The sequence below is a fragment of the Vidua macroura genome, chromosome 3, assembly GCF_024509145.1.
Source record: "Vidua macroura isolate BioBank_ID:100142 chromosome 3, ASM2450914v1, whole genome shotgun sequence".
Classification (NCBI taxonomy): domain Eukaryota; kingdom Metazoa; phylum Chordata; class Aves; order Passeriformes; family Viduidae; genus Vidua; species Vidua macroura.
Window position 1 is genome coordinate 43,021,776 of NC_071573.1, and position 23,796 is coordinate 43,045,571.

Sequence of the window (23,796 nt, forward strand, 5' to 3'; positions counted from 1 at the left end):
GGAGAGTTACAGGAGGAACATAAAAGGCTGGAATGGTAACTGTAATCTAACTTGATACCCAATCTTAGTCATTACAGAAGTCTGTCACTTACATTCCAGGAGAGATTATCTGGGACAAGCAGAAGCCACAGTTTGCATGCAGGGACTAAAGTATCCTGTAAGGGGGGGAAAAAAAAAATCTGAGATCCCAAAAAGCACAGTACAAGCAGTCCAGGCACTTTGTGTCACTTATTTTATTCACATGTACAAGTTGACACTACACTATTAAAATAGACAATACAGAGGCATTAAAAACAAATACTGTTTAAAAACTTAAAAAAAACACATATTGCTTCAAGCTTAGATGGTATTTCCCTATTATTTTTAAAGTGAATTCAGTGCTAATAATAGCTGAGGCAGCTTCCCATTCACTTGTACCCCTAATTTCATGGGGCTACTTGTCAAGTTGTTGAGTCAGGCTCTATTTATGGCTTTGCTGCTGAGTGCACTAACTGAGCTGAAAAAGAAACTGAAACATCCAGGTTACCATACATTAGGCCCTCAGACTGCTAGTATTTGGTCCCTATCACAGTAAAAAAAAAAAAGTCCAGGAGGCCCTTATAGTTCAGTGGCACTACATTATGCCATAAAAAATGAGAACAGACACACTTCCCTATGTGTTAAAAATTCCCTTTAAATTTGCATGTGCTACCTGGATAAAATTCTTACCAGAAACTGTTCCTCAGTTTTGTTAAGGTTGGCTCTAAGTTTAGCTATCACCTTGACTACTATCTCAGCTTCCTGTGAAAAAGTCTGTATTTCATAGTTGCAAAGATGTGACAGCAGTGACTGAACAGGCATGCTACTGTATTTTACAGGACATTCTTATGCAGTTTTCATGGTAACATTTTACACTGTAAACACTAGTCTTCACAACACTATAGTTAAACTGCAGCATTACACATTGTAAAACTTTTGCTTCACTTATCTAAGTACTTCCATAAACAAAGGAATAAACAGTCATTTTAATTAAGACTTTGGACAATTGAGTATTTACTGTGTTCTTACCAGAGTGTTTTACTTCTAAAGCAGGAGTGAGAAGTGTTCACCACTTTGCTAAATTCAAGAGTCCATGCAAGACAAAGTTTAGAAATTCCTTAATTGATAGGGAGACATTCACTAGGTTTTCTACTTTTCAGTGAGTCCAATTTGAAGCAAATGGCCACCTCCTGTAGGAATCTGTGGAATACACTTAAAGCTTTTACATCTGGAAAGTTCTGCTTTACAATGCAATTAGCTTTTCATTTGTTAACATCAAAGCACCAGCCATTTTCCAGACCAATTACTTCACACATAGAGCTTGCAGTGATCAGAACTATACTATTTCATATAGTCTAAGCAAAATAGTAGCTTTATAGTCAATTAATACCCAAATGCAGGAAGGCTACCTGATTTGCAGAATAATTTACCCGTCATATCAGGTATTGTAATACTTAAACCCAGATAGTACCAACATAGCACCCAGAATTGTTTTGGCTACAGATCATTTGAAAAAGCACAACAAAGAAGCACAACAAAGACTTATTAGTGTATCTCTTGTCTTTTAGTAAGTGGTCTTTGTGGGGAATAGCTCTTGACCAGATAAGGATTAGGACTAGACAATTTCCTCAGTATACAGCAGTCTTGATGCTGTTGAAAATTCTCATTTGGAGACCATGTTTTAACTTTAGTTCTCAGTATCCAAGGCAGAAGACACTTAGGCCTCCTATAATTATTGAAAACATAAACACCTAATGGGAGATACATATTATCCAAACACAGGTACTTAAGGCAGGCACATAGTCATCCTGGCTCCTCCATTCCCTGTTGGAAGAGAGAACTGTAGAAGCTGTCTTCAAAAGCATGGCAAGATGAGTCATGCCCTACACAGTCAAGGAAACTGTTGAATATGACAAAATGCACTGAGGGCACAATCCATCTGCTGTGGTTACATAAAGCCTACAAAGCATGTGGGCAACAGGAACAGGCAAGATTTTATTGAATAAGGCTGTTAAACACTACTGAGTTGGTGCTTTGACACTGTTGTGCAAAGCTTGGGCGGCTTCTGGGACTGCAACAGCATCAGAAGCAAGCTAAGCATATTTACAGCAGTTATTTAAAGAGGAAAACACAGCATAAAAGGAAATCAAAATAATCTTATATGGAATAAAAGCATTCTCTGGAGTAGTTTTCTCCAGTTTTGGGCGCTGTTCTAAAGTTTCAGGAAGTTCTAGCCTATGGTTTACTTAGCAGTCAAAAATCCCCTACAGGGATTTTGCTGCGTATAAAACATTCTTAATCATGCTGTGCTTTCCCAGACTTAAAAGCTGTAAGATCTTAAATAGGTAGCCTTCAAGAAGTGTGGTCTTTATGCTTAAAAGGCAGGTTAAATAAAAAACAGATTATAATTTCATGGATTCTAGGACATTTTAACAAAATTAAAATTATGAGTAATTAAACCTTTAGTGATGTAATAGACACTAGGAGGCAGCAGTGCTTGGACCCTTTGCACAATTGCTTCCTTCAAGAACGCAATCAGACTTTTCACTAAGCATGCGTACTCTGTTGCAATAGTAATTCTAGAGTCCTCCTTACTCACTGAGATTGTGGAATGACGCTACAACTAGTGCAGATTTCTGCTCTAGAAGTGCAAGTATGCTTCCTGTGGGAACGTGTCCAGCCTGTAAAACACAAGCTTCTAAACAATTAAACTGAGGTAACCAACATATGTAACTAACATACAATACATCTGAACAAAACTTTGAAGCTCACAACTACAGCAATCATCTGCCTAAAGCATAGTTAGCAAACTGAAAAAAAAAGATAATTTACAGCCACCTGAAGGAAACAAAACCACCAAGGTTATCACAATGACTATCTTACTGTGTAGAAGTAGGACCTACAAAAAAAAAATTTTCAAGCTTCATTATATGTTCTTGTTTACTAAAGGATACATCCCTCCTTTCCCTAGCCCTTACCCCCCCTTCCCCATCCCCCCATAAGTGAGGGGTTCTGCATCAATTTCGAGAGGCAGCAAGTTTCTCAGGACTTCATCTACAAGTTTTATCAACACAATTTTCAAGTTTAAACCCTTTAACAATATACCTGTACAATACATCCAAGCAGAATGCATATTGCACTCTGACCCCCACTGAGAATAGATACTCTGAAGTGTTAAAAATAGACCTCACCAGAAAGGAGCCAGCCCTCTCCTTCAATAAATGCATTTACATTATTAAGTACAGACTAAGTGTGACCACGAGGTTAGTACAGTGGTACAGCTCTATATTTGTAGAACAAGTAACTCCTTAGTGAGCAGCAGCTATCAGATAATGATTGTCTACATTAGTTATTTGGTACAACAGGAACAGTTACAGCAAAATGATCCTGTAGCTGTTTCTTGCCCTGAAAATGAGCGGTTTATTCTAATGACCTTAGAAACAGTGATAAAAGTTAGTATCAGCAGATTCACTAATCAAACAAGGTTGATTTTGTTGGGGTTTTTTTGTTGCTGTTTTTAAAGTTTCTATGTACAGACAATACTTGGCATTTGCCTGCCTAAAGCATCTACATTTATTAGTGCTAGTTACCAGACACACTGGCTTGCTGTTGCCTGTCTTCATAGGCTTATTTTCATGGAAGTGTTAAATAGTTTTATAAATACAAAGGCACCTCTATCACTCCTTTAAAGACTTTCCCCAGTACCATCTCCCCATGACTTGTACTTTAAATAAGGGAAAACAGATTATTTGTAACCCTGATCAAACAGTGTTTACTTTGACTCCCTGTATGCTAAGATTCCCCCTCCCACCCTCAAAACAAACTAACCGAAGCATTAGAAAAATTCCCAAAAGGGGAAGTGTTTAAGAGTTTGGGTAGTTATATCTAAAAGCCTCTTAAAATGTTATGGCTCCAAGGATACACCCCACTGTGAGGTAGGTAGCCAAGATAAAAACATTGTAACAAATATTTTAACAGCTGGAAACTCCCTATAAAAACCTTGCATAAGTGGTTTGGTTCCTTGCACCAGTGTCCTGATATGCGTAACTTCTTCTGAGGATGCCTAAGGGAATCCAGGTTCAGAGAGCTCTTGCTGAGTAGCATCTCATGTACTCTGTCATCCAGGGGTTGTCTGGTGGGGAGGGCTTTGTTCGCCAAGTGTTTTCGGCCTCTGCTGATCGCACTCGCCTCTGAGCGAGCTTCCTTTTCTCCACTTGTCTCCTGTTCTTTGCTCGTAGGGCAGATTCGTGAATCTAAAAGACCAGAGTTAGTATTATGGAAATAGAACAGCCTAGGAACCCCTCAGGAATTATGAGGATCACTTTTTATTTGTCCCAGTCCCCATCCTGAAAGAACAGGGATTATGAGCAAGATTATATTTTCTTCTCTAATTTGTACCACTAACTGAACACAGGTTTTTTTTTCATGAAAAGCATTTCAAATTCTGTTCTGCATTATATTTCACACTTCCAACTTTTAAATTATTGCAAAAATCTTGAATGTTTCAGTCTTACTCAGATGTATTCTAAAAACTTCAATTCTCTATCACTGATAATCTTAAACACCCTCAATATGCCTAAGCATCCCTTAAAACTTAAGCCATATTGGTAAGACCAAACCCCAGAGATCCCTTAGAGACTAAAGATCTTAATTTTGAACAATGTGCTGAGCACACTATTACGTACATTTTTATATTAATAAGTTATTGTATTTCCACCAACATCTAATGTGAAGAGCTAGTTTCTATGTTCATTTGCATGTGCAATCTGTCTCCAGATTGAAAACCCTATCTCCCATCTCAATAAGGGGGTAAGTAACACCTTTCAAACATGCACGAAATAGTAACCGCAGCAGACAGTAAGTAGTCAGTTTCTACATAAACATCCTCAGTGACAAAACACTACATAATTGGGAGTGTTTCAGAAATGTTCTGCCTGTTCAGTCCAAACTCAAGACCAGAGCTGAGGTGTTCCATTACTGTTTCTAGTGTAAGAAATATTAGATGTCTAAGATAAAATATAAATAATTCTGCTTATGTCAGGCTTCAGTCTCTTCTAGGCTTCAACATAAAGCACCAATCAACTATTTTGCACACTGACCAAAGTTTATCAATTTAGCATTAGTGTCCATTATTGGGAAAGGCAGCTTCTTTCCAAAGCTGTAAGGCCCACATTCCTCCTTTTGGTCAAAGGTTTAAACTGTCCAGGAAGGAAAAGCCTGGGCTTCGAATCCCTTCCAAAACAGCTCATCAAAGGCCAGCTCCATCTTGCACAGCACGACCACTCCCACCTCAATCCTCAGGTATCTTGTGTCACAGACTCAGACTCTACATTAGCAGTAAGATAAGGATGAGACATTGGCAGGGATGCATTAACGATTGTGTTTTACCAACCTAGGAGAGTTACAGAGACGAAAGAAATAGATCTGTTAAAACACTTCCTTGCTGTTTCTAAGCTAGGAAAAAGAACCCCAGTACAGCAGAATCCTGGTGCTGTCCATGGCCACATTAATTTAATTTGTGTTATTTTGGTAATATTTATACCAGCCTATAATCCATCAGCCATCTGATAGACTATTCTGCTGCCAGCAACATCTCCTACTGGCAAGCCACCAAAATAGGCTGCTAGACAAGACATCTTAGCAGAAAAGTACTTGTACCATCTCAGTGAGGCTCCTAGTCTAGGAAGTGCTCCAGCAAAAGTCACTCTTTCACAGCACAAGCACTTCCCCAGTGTTTATATGCCTGCCTGCTATGGGGTGCCTGGTGCTAACTGCCTGCTCTTCTCTTGTTCTCATTAAGTTCAGAATACAGAAATACTTTCATTACAGCCAATTTTGCTGGTAACACTGTAACAGCCACAAACACAACAGGCACTTTTAATTAGAACTTGAAAGTATTTGTCAAACCTGGGAAGCTTCCAACCCAACAGTAAAGAGCTCTTATTTGGATGTCTCAAGACTCTTCAGGTTTATTGCTAGAATCTACTGCTGGAATCGCCATACATTCAAATAAAGGGACACCTGAGAAGTTTTACCTAGCTATTAAGACATCTGTAGGCACTAAGTAGTCACTGGCTTTAAATGAAACAGAAGCTCTTACTTCATTCACTGAAGCAGAAGCACAAACGTTGTGAGTTTTCTGGCTCCCAGTATCCATCTGTCTTTCTCCCCACCCGTACAGAGCAAATGGATGTTTATTCTCCTTTGGTGCATCTGTCCTTTGGGGACTTTTGGCTGATTTTCGATCATTACGACTGGACAAGGCACTTCGACTTGGACATCGTCCTGTACGGCTGGTTTTGTCTGCTTCCTTTACAGAAGTATGTTCTACAGTTTTCTCTTGCTCTTCCTTCTCCTGCTTTTCTTGATCTTCTTTTTCTTTCTCTGAGAAAAAAAAAAAAAGTTATGCTTTAAGCTCCCAATGACAACATATTAATGTCTGATTTGCACAGCCTCTCAATACATCATTGAAGCTGTGCTTTTTTTAGAAATTCAAGTCATTGCTCCCTTAGCAACAGACATATACCTTGCGTAAATGTCTTCATTCTTTCTTTAGTGACTACAATACAGCTTTCACATAATTAAAAATGCCTTTCACTGATGAGGTTACAGATAACTAACAGCCCCAGACAGAACTTAAAGACTGTTTCCAGTGATCTTCTGTCTTCACTGTTTCATCCCTGCATGTCTCAGACAGCAAACAGATGGAGTGCTGAATGCCACACAGGTGCTGCTAGCCAGTCAGAGATGAAGTTTGATAAGACTATGTGCAATATTAAATCCCTCATATTATCAGCTTCCACTGAAAAAGGTGATTCATTTTCAAACTCCCTGTTTATACATATATCGCTACAGTTTTCTGCTTATGAAGGAGAGCGTGAAGCAAAAACCCACAAAGTAGTAGACATCACTTTGCTACCTGATCAGTGAATTATGTTGTATGTTTAAAGTACCACACTCTGCAGGCATTACTCTCCAAGACTCATTTATCCCACACATTTAAGCCTTCCATAGCAAGGGGCCAGCAATAGTCCTCCAGGCACTGGGTATGGAGAGTAGGGTTTGTGAGAGAGAATTTGAAGGCTGAATCGCTACTGTTTTAGATCATCACTGAAGACTGAACCAGCATTATATAAAATATTAATTAATAAAAACACAGAGAAACAACTGTTCCATAAGAGCCAATCTTCTTGCCTTACAGTGTGTGATCACCTACAAGACACGTGTCTTTTATTCACCTAAGAGTATAAGAGTCCACTAGTAACCAGTTCCTTTCAAGTCTGATCATTAGATTCTGTCTTCTGCTAGACTCACACAGTGATCACTCAAACTCTGCTGACATAAACACACCAAACTTGCAAGTTTTCTACCACACCATCTATATCTGCTTCTGGTAGGGACCAGCTTCACACCACCTCTGTTCCAAGTCTCAGCACATTCAGCCACCACCGGCATACACTAGGAAGGACAGAAGGAATTCCTTCACTGTCATAGGGAATTCTTCTGGTTTAGAGCTTGCTTACATATTGACAGGTTGACCAAGGACAAGTAGTGCAGTTTTTACTCAAGTGTTTTCATCATTAAAAGCAGAAGGGCTTGCCAATCCTGTGACAATAGCAACCATTCCTGATAATTGCTGTGATTTCAAGCATATGCATGCCCAATCTGATGCTGCTTTAATCTCAGTTCTGTATCCATCCAGTTCTGATGAAATAGAAGTTACCTGCCTGGCACACTGATTAGGAATCCATTTACTCTAGCACTCACTTCACGTTTGCAGGGTAAAGATACCAAGGCTTGTTCCATGCCCCAGAATTCCCCTAAGGCAAGCCTTATGCTCTCTTGCTAGCTGTTAGCCTGGCCCGCACGGTTTCTACATGCTGCCAAGCAGCGAAGAGGCCCTGGTGCTGGGCCCTGTTCAGGCTTGCCTATAACCATCTTCCAAAATGTGCAGGTGTATCATTCATCTACAGGTGATACTGCAGTGCAGCTGAGTATTTGGTAAAGGGTGGCCAGCAATGTTAAAGTATTTAGAGCTGTATTTGTTGAGAGTTCAGTTGAATGACATCACAAAACAAAAAAATTAGTCAAGTAGTGGCATGTTGAGAGCAAAAATGGCTAGATTAATTTTACATACCTAAATATTGGCTGAATGTAGTTTCAGTTATTATAGACGAGGCTAGTAAAATACAGCAGTAGTGAGCTCAGTGTGGTATTAGGCTTGTTTTGCTTGTTTTCCCTGTGCTCTGGGACACACAGCTTCACTCTGAAACAAGGCAGCTCATTCATCATAGCTGCAAACGGGCAGCACAGAGTTATCTCCTTACAAAATATTATCTGAGCATCTCCCTACACAGCCACTCCAAAGGAGGGACTGCCTAGGTCCATTATCAGAACTGTTTTGAGAAAATTAAACTCTGAAAGGGAACATATTGCTGTCAATTCTGCAACAAGAGTGCTTTTCCTTTTGGAAAGCTGTTCCATCCTACATTCAAGGGAAAATGTCATCTTCCTTCTCTGCAAAGGGGGATGGAGCAACACTGACTTCATAAACAGCAGAAGTGGGTGGCATTTAGAGACTTAAAAATACAGGAAAGTGGGGGCTCTGCAATTACATGGATAGTTCAGCTTTAAAAAACAAGGTAACAGCCATGCCTGGGGATGCTGCTCACCAGGATATAGCTCCAGCTGGTCCAGAAAGGATTGACCCAGCTTGTCCCAAAATAGCAATAAAAGCATATGGGTAAATGGCACTCAGAGTCCTGTGCACAGCCTTTCAGTAAAAGCTGTATGCCAGAGTGTACTGTAGCACTTACGAGCACCTGCTATTAGAGCAGGGGTTTCCATGAACCCACTGCCACAGTGCCATTTACACAGAACTCAGCTGATGAAGGCACAAGATCTCTAACAGTTATTTAAGCCTTTTATTTAAAGCCACGGTTTATATCCAAGCCATTTTCTTAGGCAACACTTTTCATGTGAAGTCAGAATAGCAACAATTGACAGCAGGACTTAGACACAGCTGCTCAGGAGGAAGTCCAGGCACCAGCAATTCCTACCCATCTTCTCCTTCCCATGCAGAGCACCAGCTCCAGCAGACACAGGAAACTCAAAACTGACTGGTTTGCAGCACTACAGGGATTAGACAGGAGAGGGGAAAAGCTAGAAACGTTTAAAACTGCATTATGGATGCTAAGCAGAGCACACTGGATAGACAGGAGAGGATTAAGTGCTTAACAGGCAGAACAAGTCTTGTCAGGCCCACCCAACACGGCTGCTGAAAGCTCCTGCCCAGAAGAGGTCACTTAAACCCTGCTGCATCCCCCACTTAGGCAGGAAGCGCTCCAGGGGAGCTGCTCTTTCCCACAACACTGCACCCCCCCAGGGGGCAGACAGGACCCCCATTTCAAAGGCCCTGATGACTTACTACAGATATCAACAGCCTTCTTATTAGACCCACGGGCCAGGTCACAGGCCTCAGCAGTATTATCTCTATATAGAGATGCTGGCTCCTTACAGCACTACCTCAGCATCAGGAGAAGCACTTTGTGCTTGCACTGCTGCAGGCAGTGGCTTTTGTACCCACACTTCCCCAAGTGGGGCAGGTCTGCTACCCCTCTTGAAGGGGCTATATAACCAGTTGCGGGTATCAACAAACTACAGCTGGGTAGAAAGTAAGTTACTACAGATGAACCAGATTGCAACATCATTTCTTCAAGGCAGATCTTGCGTGAGTCAATACTGGAGCTAGCAGAGGCACAGCAGCTCAGAGGTGATTAGATTCACACAAGCTTCATCTGTGGCAGAGTTTGGAAAGTAATTACTGGATTGGCTTGATAGCAAAGGAAAAAAAATGGGAGCAACTTTAAATAACAATACTCTAAACCCCTGAATTGATACCCTTCCCTTCTAGCCCCATCACAAACTGCTCCTTCCCACATACATGTACCAGCAAATGCACCTGCAACACGATGACAGACAAGATCAGGGAACAAGTTTGAAATCAGATCTTCTGTTTAGTTCCACTAATCCAGATCAGTCACTTTCCAGATACTTTTGAGACAACTCCTTCGATGGCAGCTTATCACTGCTGTCACTTAAGACCACTGCACAAAAATGCTGAAGACAAAATGGCAGTAAAGATTGGAAGATGCCTTCATCCTGTATGTGTGTGCAGCAGTGTCATTTCACAAGCAACAGGTCTGACAGCAGCACTGCTGCCAAGAGCTTCTGTCTTCTACTTACCAGCCCACTGGGTTGTTGACAGCTTTGAGGATGTGTCTACACCACAACTACACCAGTTCATTTAGGTCAAGATTTTGTGGGATTATGTTTAAAGCATATTTGTGCCTGGGCATGTTCCACAGAACAATCCCACAAACAGCTGCCACAAGTGGAGGGCCAGAAGGAATTAACCCAAAGTTGCCTCCGAACACACCTTGGTATCACTCAACCATAGCTTCAGTGCAAGACACAGCAACAAAGCACATTTATCCCATATGCTGCCCCAGGGGTTCACATGCCCAGATATGAAACAACATTAGTGCTGACCAGTTTGTTGTCATCTTGGCAACAAGCACTGTCAATACCACTCAGGCAGAAATCAGATTCCCCACAAAACAGCAGGAAGCAGCAGTAGCCAGGTAACAGCTAGGATGTTCCAGCATGTGGGTGGATGTCAGATTCAAAAGACAAAAGATGTCATCAACATGAGCACACTCAGCTACCCCCACAGCACTTCAGTGTAATTAAGTTATTTCAGAGTGAAAAAAAAAAAAAAAAAAAAAAAGGCAGTTTAATAGCAAAAGCTTCAGAGTGGTAGTTTCTATGTTATCTCTTCCACATGCCTTAATTAGCCAGCCACTAAGCAGAAGAAAAATGTATCCTTATGATTGTCCAATACTAAATGGGTCACCTCCTTATATATTATATGTGCATTAAGATACAATAAATATCCACTAAATCCAGCTGTCTAAGCAGAGTTGTTTTCAGTCCTTCTGCTAAAGACTTAGCAAAGCTCTTAAATACTCGCAGAAGTTAAAAAATGTTTATTCTAAGCCATTTGGCAAAGAAGTGAATGTGAAGTACTCCCACTATAAGTAAAAAATAGCAAGGACCTAGCAAAACCTTAGGCATTCCCTTACAGCATCCATGGCTAAGGTATATCAGTTACAGAAGCACAGTTGCCCAAACCCTGCAGCCTGGCAGGCCACTGGAGCTGCACAGTCCCTTTGCCACAGCTGCAGGACTGAGGACACAACTGGATGTACTGGATAGTCACACACACCATCACTGACCACAGACAGGGCCTGCACAACTAGCCAGCTGTTATTCCCTGCAGAATCCCAACTAGAATCAGACTACCAAGTAACTCCAGCTGGATGTTTCCCTAGAGAGGAGTCAGGGAAGGAATCAGGGAGCAGGCTAATGAGTGAGCTGAGCACCCTGGCCAGCAGTCTCTAGCCTTGGCAACTGCTGGTGCCATTAGATTGTAGCAGGTTTATGTGCTCTACCCATAGGCTCAACAAGAACGAAGATAAATTCAGGTCCCTACAACAACTGCCCCAGGCTTGTACATATTCAAAGTGCATCAGAAAAGCTGGGAATGCCAGATTCTGAGTACAGCTTCAACAGCTTCCCCCTCCTCTCACTAAAAGCCAAGCCTTTATAGAGCATTGCCTTTTCCCATGCAACCACTCCCTGATCTTTTGCAATTCCTTAGTTCTTCTCATTGAGATACTATGGAGTTCTTCCACACATGCTCCCAGTCTAACTTCTCAAGGCCTGATTGAGGAAAGCAAAACTAGGCCTTACATACTTATATACTAGGCCTCTTACATACTGGTGAGCTGTTGTGGTTTAACCTCAGCCAGCAATGAAGTATCACGCAGCCACACACTTCTTCTGCAGTGGGATGGGAACAAGAATCAGAAAAATTCCTGGGTTGAGATAAAAACAGCTCAGTAATTGAAATGAAGTAAAATAGTAATGAAAAGGGAAGAATAAAACCCAAGAGAAACCAGTGATGCACAGTCGGTGGCTCCTGGGCAACTCTGCCCAGTTTATACACTGGGTAGGACTTCCTGGCCATGGAATGTCCCTTTGGCCCTTTGGGTCAGCTGTCCTGGCTGTGCTTCCTCACATCTTCTGGTGCACCTGCTCTCTGACAGAGCATAGGAAACTGAAAAATCCTTTATTTACGGTAAGTACTGCTGAGCAACTACTAAAAACATCAATGTGTTATCAACATTATTCTCATACTGAATCCAACACACAGGACTGTACCAGCCACCAGGCATAAAATTATCTCAGCTGAAATCAGACAACAGCTTTGGGGAGGTGCAGTGTATTACCCAGCAGCTGTGTGCACCCCATGTGAGACCTGGGTACCACAGGCCCACCCAGCTGACTGCAGAACCCCACATCACTAATATGCTCTGAAACAGATGACAGCATAGCTAAAGCTTTTGTGTAATGTGGTGTTCTTAAGGTCAATGAATGCAGTTTAGTCTTGGATATCAGAATACAGATCATTCTGGAAAGCTCGGGTCCCAAAGGGCATAGGATCAGATTAGTTTCCCCCACTCCAGACAAGCACATCTAACAAAAAAAAAAAAAAAAAAACCACAACAACAAACACACAGCATAAGGCTTAACTGAACAGTTCTCAAGGATTTTCCCTGCTGCTGTACAACAGAGACAGCTGATTCAAAAGGCATCTTTCTAAACACCAATCAATGGCTGTCAGATACAGTATTCTTTCACTACAGATAAGAAACCATATCTTATGGGATAAAAAATACCAGCTTGAGAAGCTTCACCGTGTTATTATCTGTCTAACCACTCTCTTAGCTCCTGAGACAGCAGAAGGGAATTACTCTGTGCCAGAAGAGAACAGTTACCAGGTCAGCACCTGTTCAGACTACAAAGTTGACCACACTCAGCTGCATACCCAAGATCAAACCTCAGGTGGCATTAAGTACCAAGTGTTCAGCCGAGACACATTACATGTGCAGGTCCAGGAAAGCAATTGCATTTAGAGCCAGCCACTGGCATATAGTCCAACTTGCTGCTGCTTTTGCCAGAGAACTCACTTATATAATTGCAGAGATGCTTGGATCCCATGGCAACAGTTTACATAAGTGGCTGTGACTCAGGATGAGAGTTGCCACCACTTGCTCTTTAAAGAGACACCTCCGATGCCGCAGCCATGGCTTCTCCTCAGGCCGAGCCAGGATCCGGCTGGAGGCAGCGGGGCCCAGCTGATGGGCCCTGCCACCCTCGGGCCATGTCCTGAGGGCGGGTAAGACGGGCCAGGCGGCGGCCGGGTGCCCCCGCACGGTCCCCTCACTGGGCCCGGGCGCCCCCGGGATCGGGGATCGGCCCCCAGGCCGCGGCAGGGCTATTCGGGCAGAGCCATCTGTGCCGAGCCCCGCGGAGAAGGGCAAGGCAGCACGGCCCCGCCGCGGGGAGGGGGCTCGAGCCGCGCCGGACACACGTGTCCCCCCCGCCACAGCCGTGCTCCCTACCGGGGCTCGCCCGTCCCGCCTCACTCGGCGCTACCGCTCCCGCCGCCGCCTCCTCCTCCTCCCGCGCGGCCGCGGGGCTGCCGGCGCCCGGCGGCGAAGGGGACCCGGCGGTGCTGCCGCCGCCGCTGTCCTGCTCCCAGCCGTCCCAGAGCCAGGGCCGGTGCGCCTGCTCCAGGAGCCGGCGGCTGAGGCGGTAGTGCAGCAGCTCCAGGTAGCAAGCGCCGCACGATTCCCACTTGGGCTCCTTGAAGCGCTTCATGTACTCCGTCTTCACGCGCCGCGCTGGCACCACCATGGCGGAGCCGGGATCCGCAGCCGGGAGTCGGGAGCCGCCGGCAGAGCCCGCCCCCTCCCGCTGCTACATTTAAATCCAAACAGCGGCGTCCGGCCCCGCCCCGAGCGGGGAGGGATGCATGGCGGGGGGGGACGGGGGCATGAGGCACAGCGAACGGGATGAGATAGAATGAAAATTAAATCAAATATAAAATAAATCATGAATACACCAAAGCACCGCAGCCCTGGGTCCAGCAGTAGGCGTGCTGGGGCCCGGATGATCTCTGCACCAAGTAAGGCCCCGGGAAAGTCTCCCCGCCGCCCGGCTGAGCGGCCCGCCTGGCGCTGCTTGCCGCCTGTCGGGGCACACCGAAACCCAGCGAGTCCGTGCAGTGCGTCAGAACTGATGCAGCAGCAGCATCTTCTGCGTGCAGCACCCCGGGCCGCGGGGTAACCGCGGGGGAGCTGCTGCCTCCCATGCTGCTTCTGTAAGAGCAAAGGATGCGCAGCAGCTGGGGCCGGCCGGAGGGAGGCGAAAGCCTCTGCAGCAACAGGGACCTCTCCCCATTTTGCACTAATCTGCTTTAAAAACACGTCGCCAGAACAGGATTCGCCTAATCCAGCCCTGCGCTGGGTGGCCGCCGTCTCTGGGGATACGAAACGCTCTAGAAACAAATGCAGAAACCGGGGCGGCCTCTACAGCCGCCCTCCGCCCTCCTGCCTGCCCGCACACGGACACGCACTCTCGGCTCTTCAGCGATTTCTGGATATTTCCTTTTCTCACACACCGTATTTAGGGCATCGCAGCGAATCGTGCCCCTGTGGGACACGATTGTCCTTGAAAATGGTTTGTTGCAGAGCCTTTGCCACGCCTCGCTCACTTCTCAGCCCCCTCTGGGAGGGACAGTGTGTTCCCCCCGACCAGCCCCACCCGCTGCCCGACGGGCTGCGAGCGCCCTATTTTGGACACCTGCAAACCTGACTGCCCTTGCCATGCATAGGCTCTGCACAGAGCCTCTTCGGCCTCCTCGCCAGCCCCCGCTCCGACACACGGGGGCACTGATGGATTTTCAGAAACAGAAAACAGCTCTAGGAGACTTTTTCTTTTCTTTTCTTTTCTTTTCTTTTCTTTTCTTTTCTTTTCTTTTCTTTTCTTTTCTTTTCTTTTCTTTTCTTTTCTTTTCTTTTCTTTTCTTTTCTTTCCTTTCCTTTCCTTTCCTTTCCTTTCCTTTCCTTTCCTTTCCTTTCCTTTCCTTTCCTTTCCTTTCCTTTCCTTTCCTTTCCTTTCCTTTCCTTTTTTTTGTCTTTTGTTTTTTTTTGTTTTAACTAATAAGGAAGCAAACAGTATTTTTCCTTGCCTTGCCCTGTGTGTCCCTTAACTGATATAAATGAAAAAACCCACAAGCTGGCACGGATTCCCAGGATGATAAGCGATGGCCCAGACTCCTCCAGTGAAATAAAATTGTTGGTGGCTTTAAGGTGAGGGGGCGGGTGTTACACACAGCACCTCTGCCTGCACGGCAGAGTGATGCAATCATCGATACAGCTAGCATAACCAAATTGACTTACTTTAATCGATGCTCAGATCAAGGAGTATTTAGCCCTGTTTTTGCACCTGCTGGCTGAGGCTTTCCAACCCCGTGGTGCCCAGGCATGAGTGAGGGGGACAGAGATGTTGCCTGACCTTTGCAGCAGCACTTGGGTATCTCCTTCCAGCCCTCACAGCCCCCCAGCCCCTGCAGTTATGTCAACAGCCCCGTGACAGCAGGATGTTGGAGAAATCCAGCGTGTCCAACTGCAATTCAGAAAGATGCAGTCAGGAGAGGCCAAATGCAGTGACACCTAGTGCCCGGTGCTGCAGGCACACATTGCAGATCTGCATCCATAAACCTGTTCAGTTCCATTTTAAAACCCATCCTAACTTCCCCAGCTCCCTTCAGCTCTGCCTGCTGCTCCCAGGGGTGGGTGGTGATAGGGCTGCCAGGAAGGAGAGTCTGGGCAGTGTATTTACTGGGAAGAGAGGCACAGAAATAGCAGGGCACCTACCCCTGCTCAATAGCCTCAAAAATGAGAGAGGAGCTCCTTTGGGGAGCTCCTTCTCGCCATGCTGTGACACTCACGGTGTCCTGCCCAAGGCAGACATGCAGGAGCCTTGCCTGCATACTTCCCTGGAATAAAACCAGGGAAGTTTTCTCCCGCCATCCAGTGCTGTCCTGAGGATTATATTTGGGAGCTGCCTCACTCATTTATTTTCTCCACTGAGGGCCCCAGTGGCATCTGGGTTGTCCCTGGTGCCTTCTCCTTCTGGCCTTAGTGGTCGCACTGGGGTCCAGCCATGTGCTCAGCACCATCTGCTGTTACAGAGGGTATTTCTTGGAAAATAACAAGGAACAATAGGTTTATAAACACGTGTAACTGAAGACAGAACTGGAGAAAGCAGCTGTAGCAGTGCTGTCTGGAGAGGAAAGTAGATTCCCAGTTAACCTGGACTCTGGTTTCTTACTCTGATACTGTGCTCAATCTACACAAGCAGATGACATAAGTGGATTTCAGATAAACAGCAAGGTCTGGGGGCTGCAGATTTTCCTTTCCTTTTATAAAATGTTATTTTGTACAAAATGTCATTTTGAACCAACCTGCACAGTTTTAGCTGGTCACTTGTGGTTATGAAAATGCTGCTGTTCTTTCCACATATTTTACAGTATCAAACTTTCATTTCCCAAAGGACTTGTTTTCCCTGTTGCCCTGATCTCTCTCCCTTGTACTGCACAGAGTACAATGTTAGCACTCTTGCTGACAAAACAATGAGCACCCAGCTCCCGTGTGGTATGGGGTAAGCTGCACCTTCACATTCCTGCTCAAGTTTCTCCTTCACAGTGCAACCCTCCCAGTCCAACAGTTTGTGTGTGCATTCCCCAGTGCCTGGGGAAGGGGCAGCTTGGAAACCGACTGGGGACAACTTGTGTAAGAAGACTTGTGACAGAAGTGTGCAGAGACCCCCAGCAGAGCTGATATTGTACTTCACACATTACCTGAGGCTGATGTAAGCAAAAGCCTGGATGTGGCTGCCAGGCACCTTCCTCATGCCACAATCTAATCTTGACATGTACAGTGCTGCAACTGCCAGGCAACAGGACCCAGCAACCCAAACCAGCTCCAGAGACACTGGGCAGCTCCAGGGCAGGGTGCTGAGACTGCCACAGGTAAAGAGCAACTCCTCCCTCACCCTTCCAGCTACAGCCAAGCAGCTCCATATGCTGAAGAACAAGACAAGAATCATTTCCTGTCCTCGACAGAGCAGCTCTGGATATTCTCAGTGTAGCTGTATAAACATTATTATTAATTTAATCCTAATGAGTTTTGGCTCCAATACCTCATGGCAGGGACTTCCATGTACTGAGAATAGCCAATTATTAAATGATTCCTAAATGAGGAAGTACATCATTTATGAGGCTGATACTAATATTAGAATTTTCTCTCTTGCATACTTTGCAAGATTAAAAAATGAATTAAAAACACCATTTGAATCATAACACTGAAATTCTAAACATGCTTTTTTTCCTTTTAAAGCACTTTTCCCTGAGGATCTTATTTATGCCTCTTAATCCCTATTATTGCTCTTCTACACGCAGCAAACCAGGTGGCCAGGTAAGTCAAGAGTTTCTGACCAGATCCATGACACATGACTGATTGATGCCAAACCCCAGGAGTTCCAGTTTCCTCCACTACCCCCATTTGAATGGGAGCACCATTCCCACCAGGCAGGATATCAGCCAGGGCTGGGAAACAGCCTTATTTCTGTCTGAAATAACCACAGTGAAGTCAAGAGCAGAGATAGCCTGAGTTTTATGCAAAAAGTAGCAGGTAATGAAAAATGAGCATAGATGTTATTTTGCAGAGTATGATCCAGAAAAACACTGGGTAATCACATGGGTTGTTTACACATGGTTTTGACTTGCAGTCTTTTGCCGTTGCACCTCTCCCTAGCTCCAGTCAATAAGGGGAATAGTGGACAGTTTATATGCAGTAGGAGTGGGAAAATTACATGTCAACATATTTTTCAGATCCACAGACTGGCTTCCAGCCAAATCAGGAGCTGTCAGAGTCTGAAACTGGGCTGCTGAGTTTGCTTGGGTAAAGTCTGGAGGAGAAAGAAACCAGGGAAAAGAAATAAGGTTGTTTCTTAAAAAGAAATGCATTTTTAAAGTATTTAACACCATAAACTCCAAATCAGAAAGAAAATTTTGCCAGATAGGGAAAAACACGATCCTTTTAGACATGTAAACTCTGCTTTCATTTAGATCAGTGTATCTTTGCCAAATACTGGGGGTAGCTGTCCCAATTACTTCACAGAACAAGCCATCATGCTGCTCATAGTAGCCTGGTTAATCCTACAGATGCAGGTTCTTTGGTTTCATGGGTTATTATCCTTTTTAGGCCTACACCAGCTGCCCACAGGGTAATGCTGTCATAGAAGGATCAGAAGAGTTGGTGCAAATGGTCTTAGGGGCAGGTTAGTCAGCAGTAGTGCACATGGCTGCAGAAGTCTCCCAGAACTGCCTGATCCTGGTATCCAGAGTTCTGGGAAACTTGACCACAGCTGCTGTGAGTTGCAACCTGCTAGGGAAGCCCAGCAACCCCTCTCTGGCAGCTCTGATCACAAGTCTTGTTATTTGTGCAAGTATCACTTTTTTTCTTGGAGCAGCTTGAATATTGTTGCTGTAACACCTTAGTGGTTGCGCCTCCAAGCACCCACAGCAGCAGAGTTCACAGCAACCTTAGCAACTCCTCTGAGTCTTGTCAGAGGTCCATGCTTTCCATCCACCTTGCTAAAAGATGAAAAGAGAGGTGCAGCTCCTTGGGTTGTGTGCTAGGAATGTGGCCAGGAGCAGGGAAAGGCATTTCCCACCCCTGAGTGTCTTCTGGCTTCTGCAGTCCTGAGTCTTGGACTGGGCACTCAGTGAGGCTGGCTGTTCACACAGCTCAGCTCCCAGTTTTAAATTGTCACAGTGCAAAGAATAAAGTCCATACTGGTATTAGCTCTTTTTTCTCTTTTTTTTTTTTTTTTTTCCTGGCCCCTTAAGGTTGCAAGGTTGCACACCACTGTTGACTGGTCAATTGAACAGTTCCTAGTAAGGTAACAGATCTTACAGCCAGCACTAACAGGGTGCTTGTCAAGGCACTGCCCCCAGCAACATATTTGCAGGCTGCCTACTCAGTCTGAGAAAAGTCCAAGTTTACATTCCAGCTGAGTAAGAGGCAGGAGAATTGGGAGACATTTCCCACATGTCCCTTTTTATCTCCTGCTTGAGCAGCCCCAGTGAGAAGCAGGCTCACTGGTGACCCCTGGGTCTCTGCTCAGCAGCTGCCTGTCCCATGGCCAAGGCAAAGAGCTGGCTTCCATATGTGCAGCTCCACAGGCAGTGCAGGACACCCAGCTCTCAGCTACAGCCTGAGTGTTTCTCATGATGGATGTGGGTTTCCCACAGCTTCTTACAAGCAGTGGGGTGTGGGCACATGTGGAGGGGACTGCTCACCACATCTCTTTTTCCCAAGAGGCTAGTGAATGGGGAGTAAATCTAGAGTTGGCTGCTCTCTAAAAATCCACATATATTCCCTCCAAAACTAAAGGCTCTGCTAAAGTCTTGGGCCCACAGTGGGCACCTGCATTCACCTCTCTTTCACCATGCTTAAAGGGGATGGTTCAAAACAAAGAAACCCAATCTGAAAATGCCTGGGTTTTGAATTCTGTCAGGAATAACTTGTGTCATTTATGAAATTACCCTGAAAGAAAGGATAAACAGGGATTGAGGCAGTTCACCCTGTGGTGGGATCTTGCTCCCAAAAAAGTCATGAAGGCAGACCTGCATCATGCTCCAAGTGTCAGACTCCAACACAGTCACTTGCAGTGTGCAAGACATTCCAGAGTTCATGTTCTCAGTAACACCTGCATGGTGCCACCTCCACGAGTCAGGGCAGAAGGCAGCCCGAGTGCACCCACTCAGGGAGAGACAGGCAATGGAGAAGCATCTGTACCCACACACTTTTCTTCAGTCTTGTCTCAAGCTCATATGGCCACCCAAAGCTGCTTTTGGCTCATACTCCCTTCCCTCTGGAGCTCTGAGGCAGCCATCTGGCCGCTGGACAGGATTGCTTTTGCTGTTGTTTCTGCTCATGTTCCTTTTTCAATCCCAGCACATCTTTCTCTCCTTCTTTTGGGATGACACCCAAGAGGCTGGTATCAAACAAACAAACAAACAAACAAAACAAAAAAAAAAAAAAAAAAAAAAAAAAAAAGAAAAAAAAAGAAAAAGAAAAGAAAAACACCCCAGACATTTTACTCGTTTAGAGAGCAGCTCTCTGACTTGCTCAGAAATACAAATCCATTATCTGCTGGCTGTGTGTCGGGGCAGGACTGCGGCAGGAGCGCCACAGACATGGCAGCGATCACACTGCAGTTGCTCGTTCAGAACAGGGCAGCCGGGGGCAAACGCAGCCCCCCAAAATAGCGCTCAGAGTGGGGAGCCAGCCCGGGCAGCCGTGGGCGTAGGAAAGAGAAAGAGCCTTGAACAAAATGTCAGCACCATGAAGGCATTTGCTCAAGTCTCACGGAGGATGGAAATGCATGGCACACGTTTAAATGGACATAAAATGTGCCATCAGCGGGGTGGGATCTATTTTTAACCCCTTAGCGCCTGCAGATGTGCAAACCCCCTGAGAGCAGCTCTCGGCAGCTAGGGAGAGGCGTGTGATCAGCCTTTTGGCTACCGGGCTGGGAAAGGCCACCGCAGTCAGGGTTCGTTTATCCCCCAGTGAGGAGGGAAATTAAAGTCTTATCGTGCCCCTTCCTTCCTTTGCCTTGGTAGCAACCCCGGCCAGCAGCCTGAGCACTCCCATACGTGCTAAGCACTGCGAACCGCTCACCAGCTTTGCAGTTTTCTTTTTGGAAAAGGACTTTCTGGGTGTGGGTAAATGACCTCGGCATCCTCCCAGCTCTGCCTGAGGCAAGGAAAAGCAAGACACTCCGGGGAGGGTGACCCGCTGGTGGCTGCCGGCGGCAGAACAGCCCTGCGGCAGGGGCTCATCCCTTCTGTCAGCGCCACTGTGAAGCCGTCAGACCTGCATGTCAGCCATCCTGGCCTGTGGTCTGGCATTGTCCTGCACCCCCTGGCCCCTGCTGCATGGCCAGCAGGCGACACACCCGCCAGCCCAAGCCTCCTCCAGTTGTGTAGTTGAACCACCAGCCTACCTTGGCAGGGAGCAGGGTGTGTATCCGCAGCCTCTCACATGGCACAGCGTTTTGTAAAATCGTCCATTGTGTCTTAAGGGTTTCCTCATCACTTCCTGGGAGGAAATCCAGCTGTTCAGCAAACTCAGTACTGATTTAAAATACAGAAAAGCAAACATTACCACCGTTTCCCCAAGGTCTCTTCAGATAAAACCTTAAATACATTTATCTCCAGGCACCTGGTTTTCCCCTCTAGTGCTCTCCATCCAAACCCACTCCAGCAAAGCAGCCTCCTCACAAGGACAGTCACCAAAAAGGCCAGCTGCAATCAAAAAGCAGCTGTGGATCCTGCAGCATCCCTACAAGAAGGGTACCTCAGTTCTGCTGTCACATGGTTTAGCGCTCAGATTTCGGTTGTCAGAGGATGGGGAGCAAGCAAAACCTGTGCCCAGTGGGAAAAGCCCCAGCTTGAAACACAACATCCCTCTGAAGCACCAGAAATTATCTTGAGAATGGTTTGACAAATGGATGCTCTTGAAAAGAACCTGTGCACCACTTGTGAACTGCTCCCCCAGAGAGTGCTGACATCTGCATGTATTGTTTATCATGAATTATCTGCTCAGCATGGGGAACCTGTTGGCTCTGGAGAGCAGCATTAGGCTGGCTTTCATCTCCCCAGCCTGCTGGTGGGAATCCTGAGCCTCCTGTGAACCAGACTTCTCCCTGCAAAATCCACCCTGGTGCCCTGACCCCCTTTGTCCCTGCCACCTCACACAAAGTGAGCCATCCATCATCAGGAACATCATTGTAAGCATCAGCCAGTCTGCTTCTGGAAAATTACGTTCTGATTTTGCCACCAAAGGGGGGCAAGGGTGGTATAGAGGGCTGTTTCTGGAGCAGAAAAGGAGCTGGTTGTGGAGCTTGTCAGATCCTGCCCCAGCACCGACATTCACCTGCTGCCCCACTTGCCCTGGGTCAGAGATGATGGACACTGTGAGAAACATGGGGGATACAGAACTAACAAAGCTTCACTGAGCCAAGCTCACAGGAGAAGCTTACTGAGCAGGGCATTTTGCTAGCAGTGGCTGCTGAGGCAGCTGGCTTTACTCCTGAGAAAGGAGACTGGGAGTTTGGGGCTCTGGCCTGTGCTCCTGACACTCCTGCAGCTGTGTGGGCACCCTTGTCAACCCCATAATCCTGGTCCCTATGCCCTCCAAGACCAGAGAAACATATTCCTCTGGCTCAAATGAATGAAACACTCATTCATTTGTAGGTGTAGAGCCCTATGTGACTGCTTCCAAATGCTGTCCCCAGGGTGCTCAGATCCAATGTCTGCTCCAAAACCTCTTCGGAGAAAGGCATTCAGGGTAGGTGAATGAACACTATGGCACTGCTGCCTTGCTGAGCTGGATAGGAAAGAAACTGGCTTCCTGTGAAGTCCTTCAGAGCAAAACTATGTCCAGCAGAAAGCAGTTAGCTCCTGCACACAGAAAGAGGTGAGCAGGAATAAAACCAGTTTCTTCAGTCACTAAAGTCTCAGAAAACAGGGGATGCTGTAACCCCACCGATCTGCATTCCAAGGTGCTGGATTTGGTTGAGTTAATTTTCTTCACAGTGGCTGGTATGTTTTGGATTTGTGCTGAGCACGGGGTTGATAATATCAAGATTCTTTTGTTATTGCTGAGCAGGGCTTACACAGACGCAAGGGCTTTTCTGCTTTTGGTACTGCCACACTGGTGAGGAAGCTGGGGGAGAATGGGAGTCTGGGAGGGGACACAGCTAGGACAGGTGGCCCCAGCTGACCAAAGTGATATTCCAGACCATATGATATCATGTCAGTATAGAAAGTGGGAGGAAGAAGGAGGAAGAGGGGGACATTTGGAGTGATGGCATTTGTCTCCCCAGGTAACCATTACATTTGATGGGGCCCCACTTCTGCAAAGGCAGGCTCAGGATGTACGTGTGTCCCACATTCAGGCCTCATCTCTCATTTACCGGTCATTTGCAGATGACCACTGTGGAAAATGAACTGGCAGGGAAATAACATTCAACCAAACCACTCTTTAAAAGTAATTTGCATGTGTTTGTCCTACCTTGTCTGTTGTCTGTGACGAGAAGATGGACAAAGCAGGCCAGGACTCTTCCTTCCACCTTTATTGGCACCCCTGCTGTCCTTCCCAGTACAATTTCCACTGCATTTCCCCATGTCCTTTTGCCTCATCTCCCCTGTCCGGCACCTACTTGATAACTACTATGTTATCAGCATTTGGAAACATACTTTATTGCAGCTCCAGCTGGAGGAGAGGCAGGAGGGCAGGAGGATGCAGCTCTGGAGTGCGGCGTTCTGCTGTCGGTCCGGGATGCAACACTGGAGTTGTGTCCCTCCTGTCATGCACATCTAAGCCCTGTCAGCACCAAGGCACCCCACAGCCACAGCCAGCCGAGGGGCAGTGACCCGGAAACGGCTCCCATGTATGGCAGGAGCCAGGGCAGATGCTGGCAGGGACCCCCACTGAGGCTCCACTCCACTCCATAGGAGGCACTGGGCACAGGGAGAAATCCACTGGCTGTTGGGTTTGTTGGCATGCTTCCCTGGGGTAACCTCCCCCTGCTCCTCCACACATCCTGGAACACCTGCAGGGGCTCGGCTCAGACAAACCTTCACTCTACTCTTCTTTCTCCACCTTGTGCCCAGCAGACTGAAGCCATACATCCCTGCATCCTGGACTTTTTCATGGTGAAGAAGCC

At 46.0% G+C, this 23,796-nt stretch overlaps 1 protein-coding gene across 1 annotated transcript; it reads right to left on the reverse strand.

The window, feature by feature from the left end:
• Window positions 1–3,824: 3,824 nt before the first annotated feature.
• On the reverse strand, window positions 3,825–13,853 carry CCSAP (centriole, cilia and spindle associated protein). The gene is made up of 3 exons (XM_053973247.1): window positions 13,548–13,853; window positions 6,119–6,402; window positions 3,825–4,271 (listed from the first exon to the last, which is right to left on the reverse strand). The coding sequence occupies exons 1-3, from the start codon at window positions 13,840–13,842 to the stop codon at window positions 4,098–4,100; spliced, it is 753 nt and encodes a 250-aa protein (XP_053829222.1). The 5' UTR covers window positions 13,843–13,853; the 3' UTR covers window positions 3,825–4,097.
• Window positions 13,854–23,796: the final 9,943 nt, after the last annotated feature.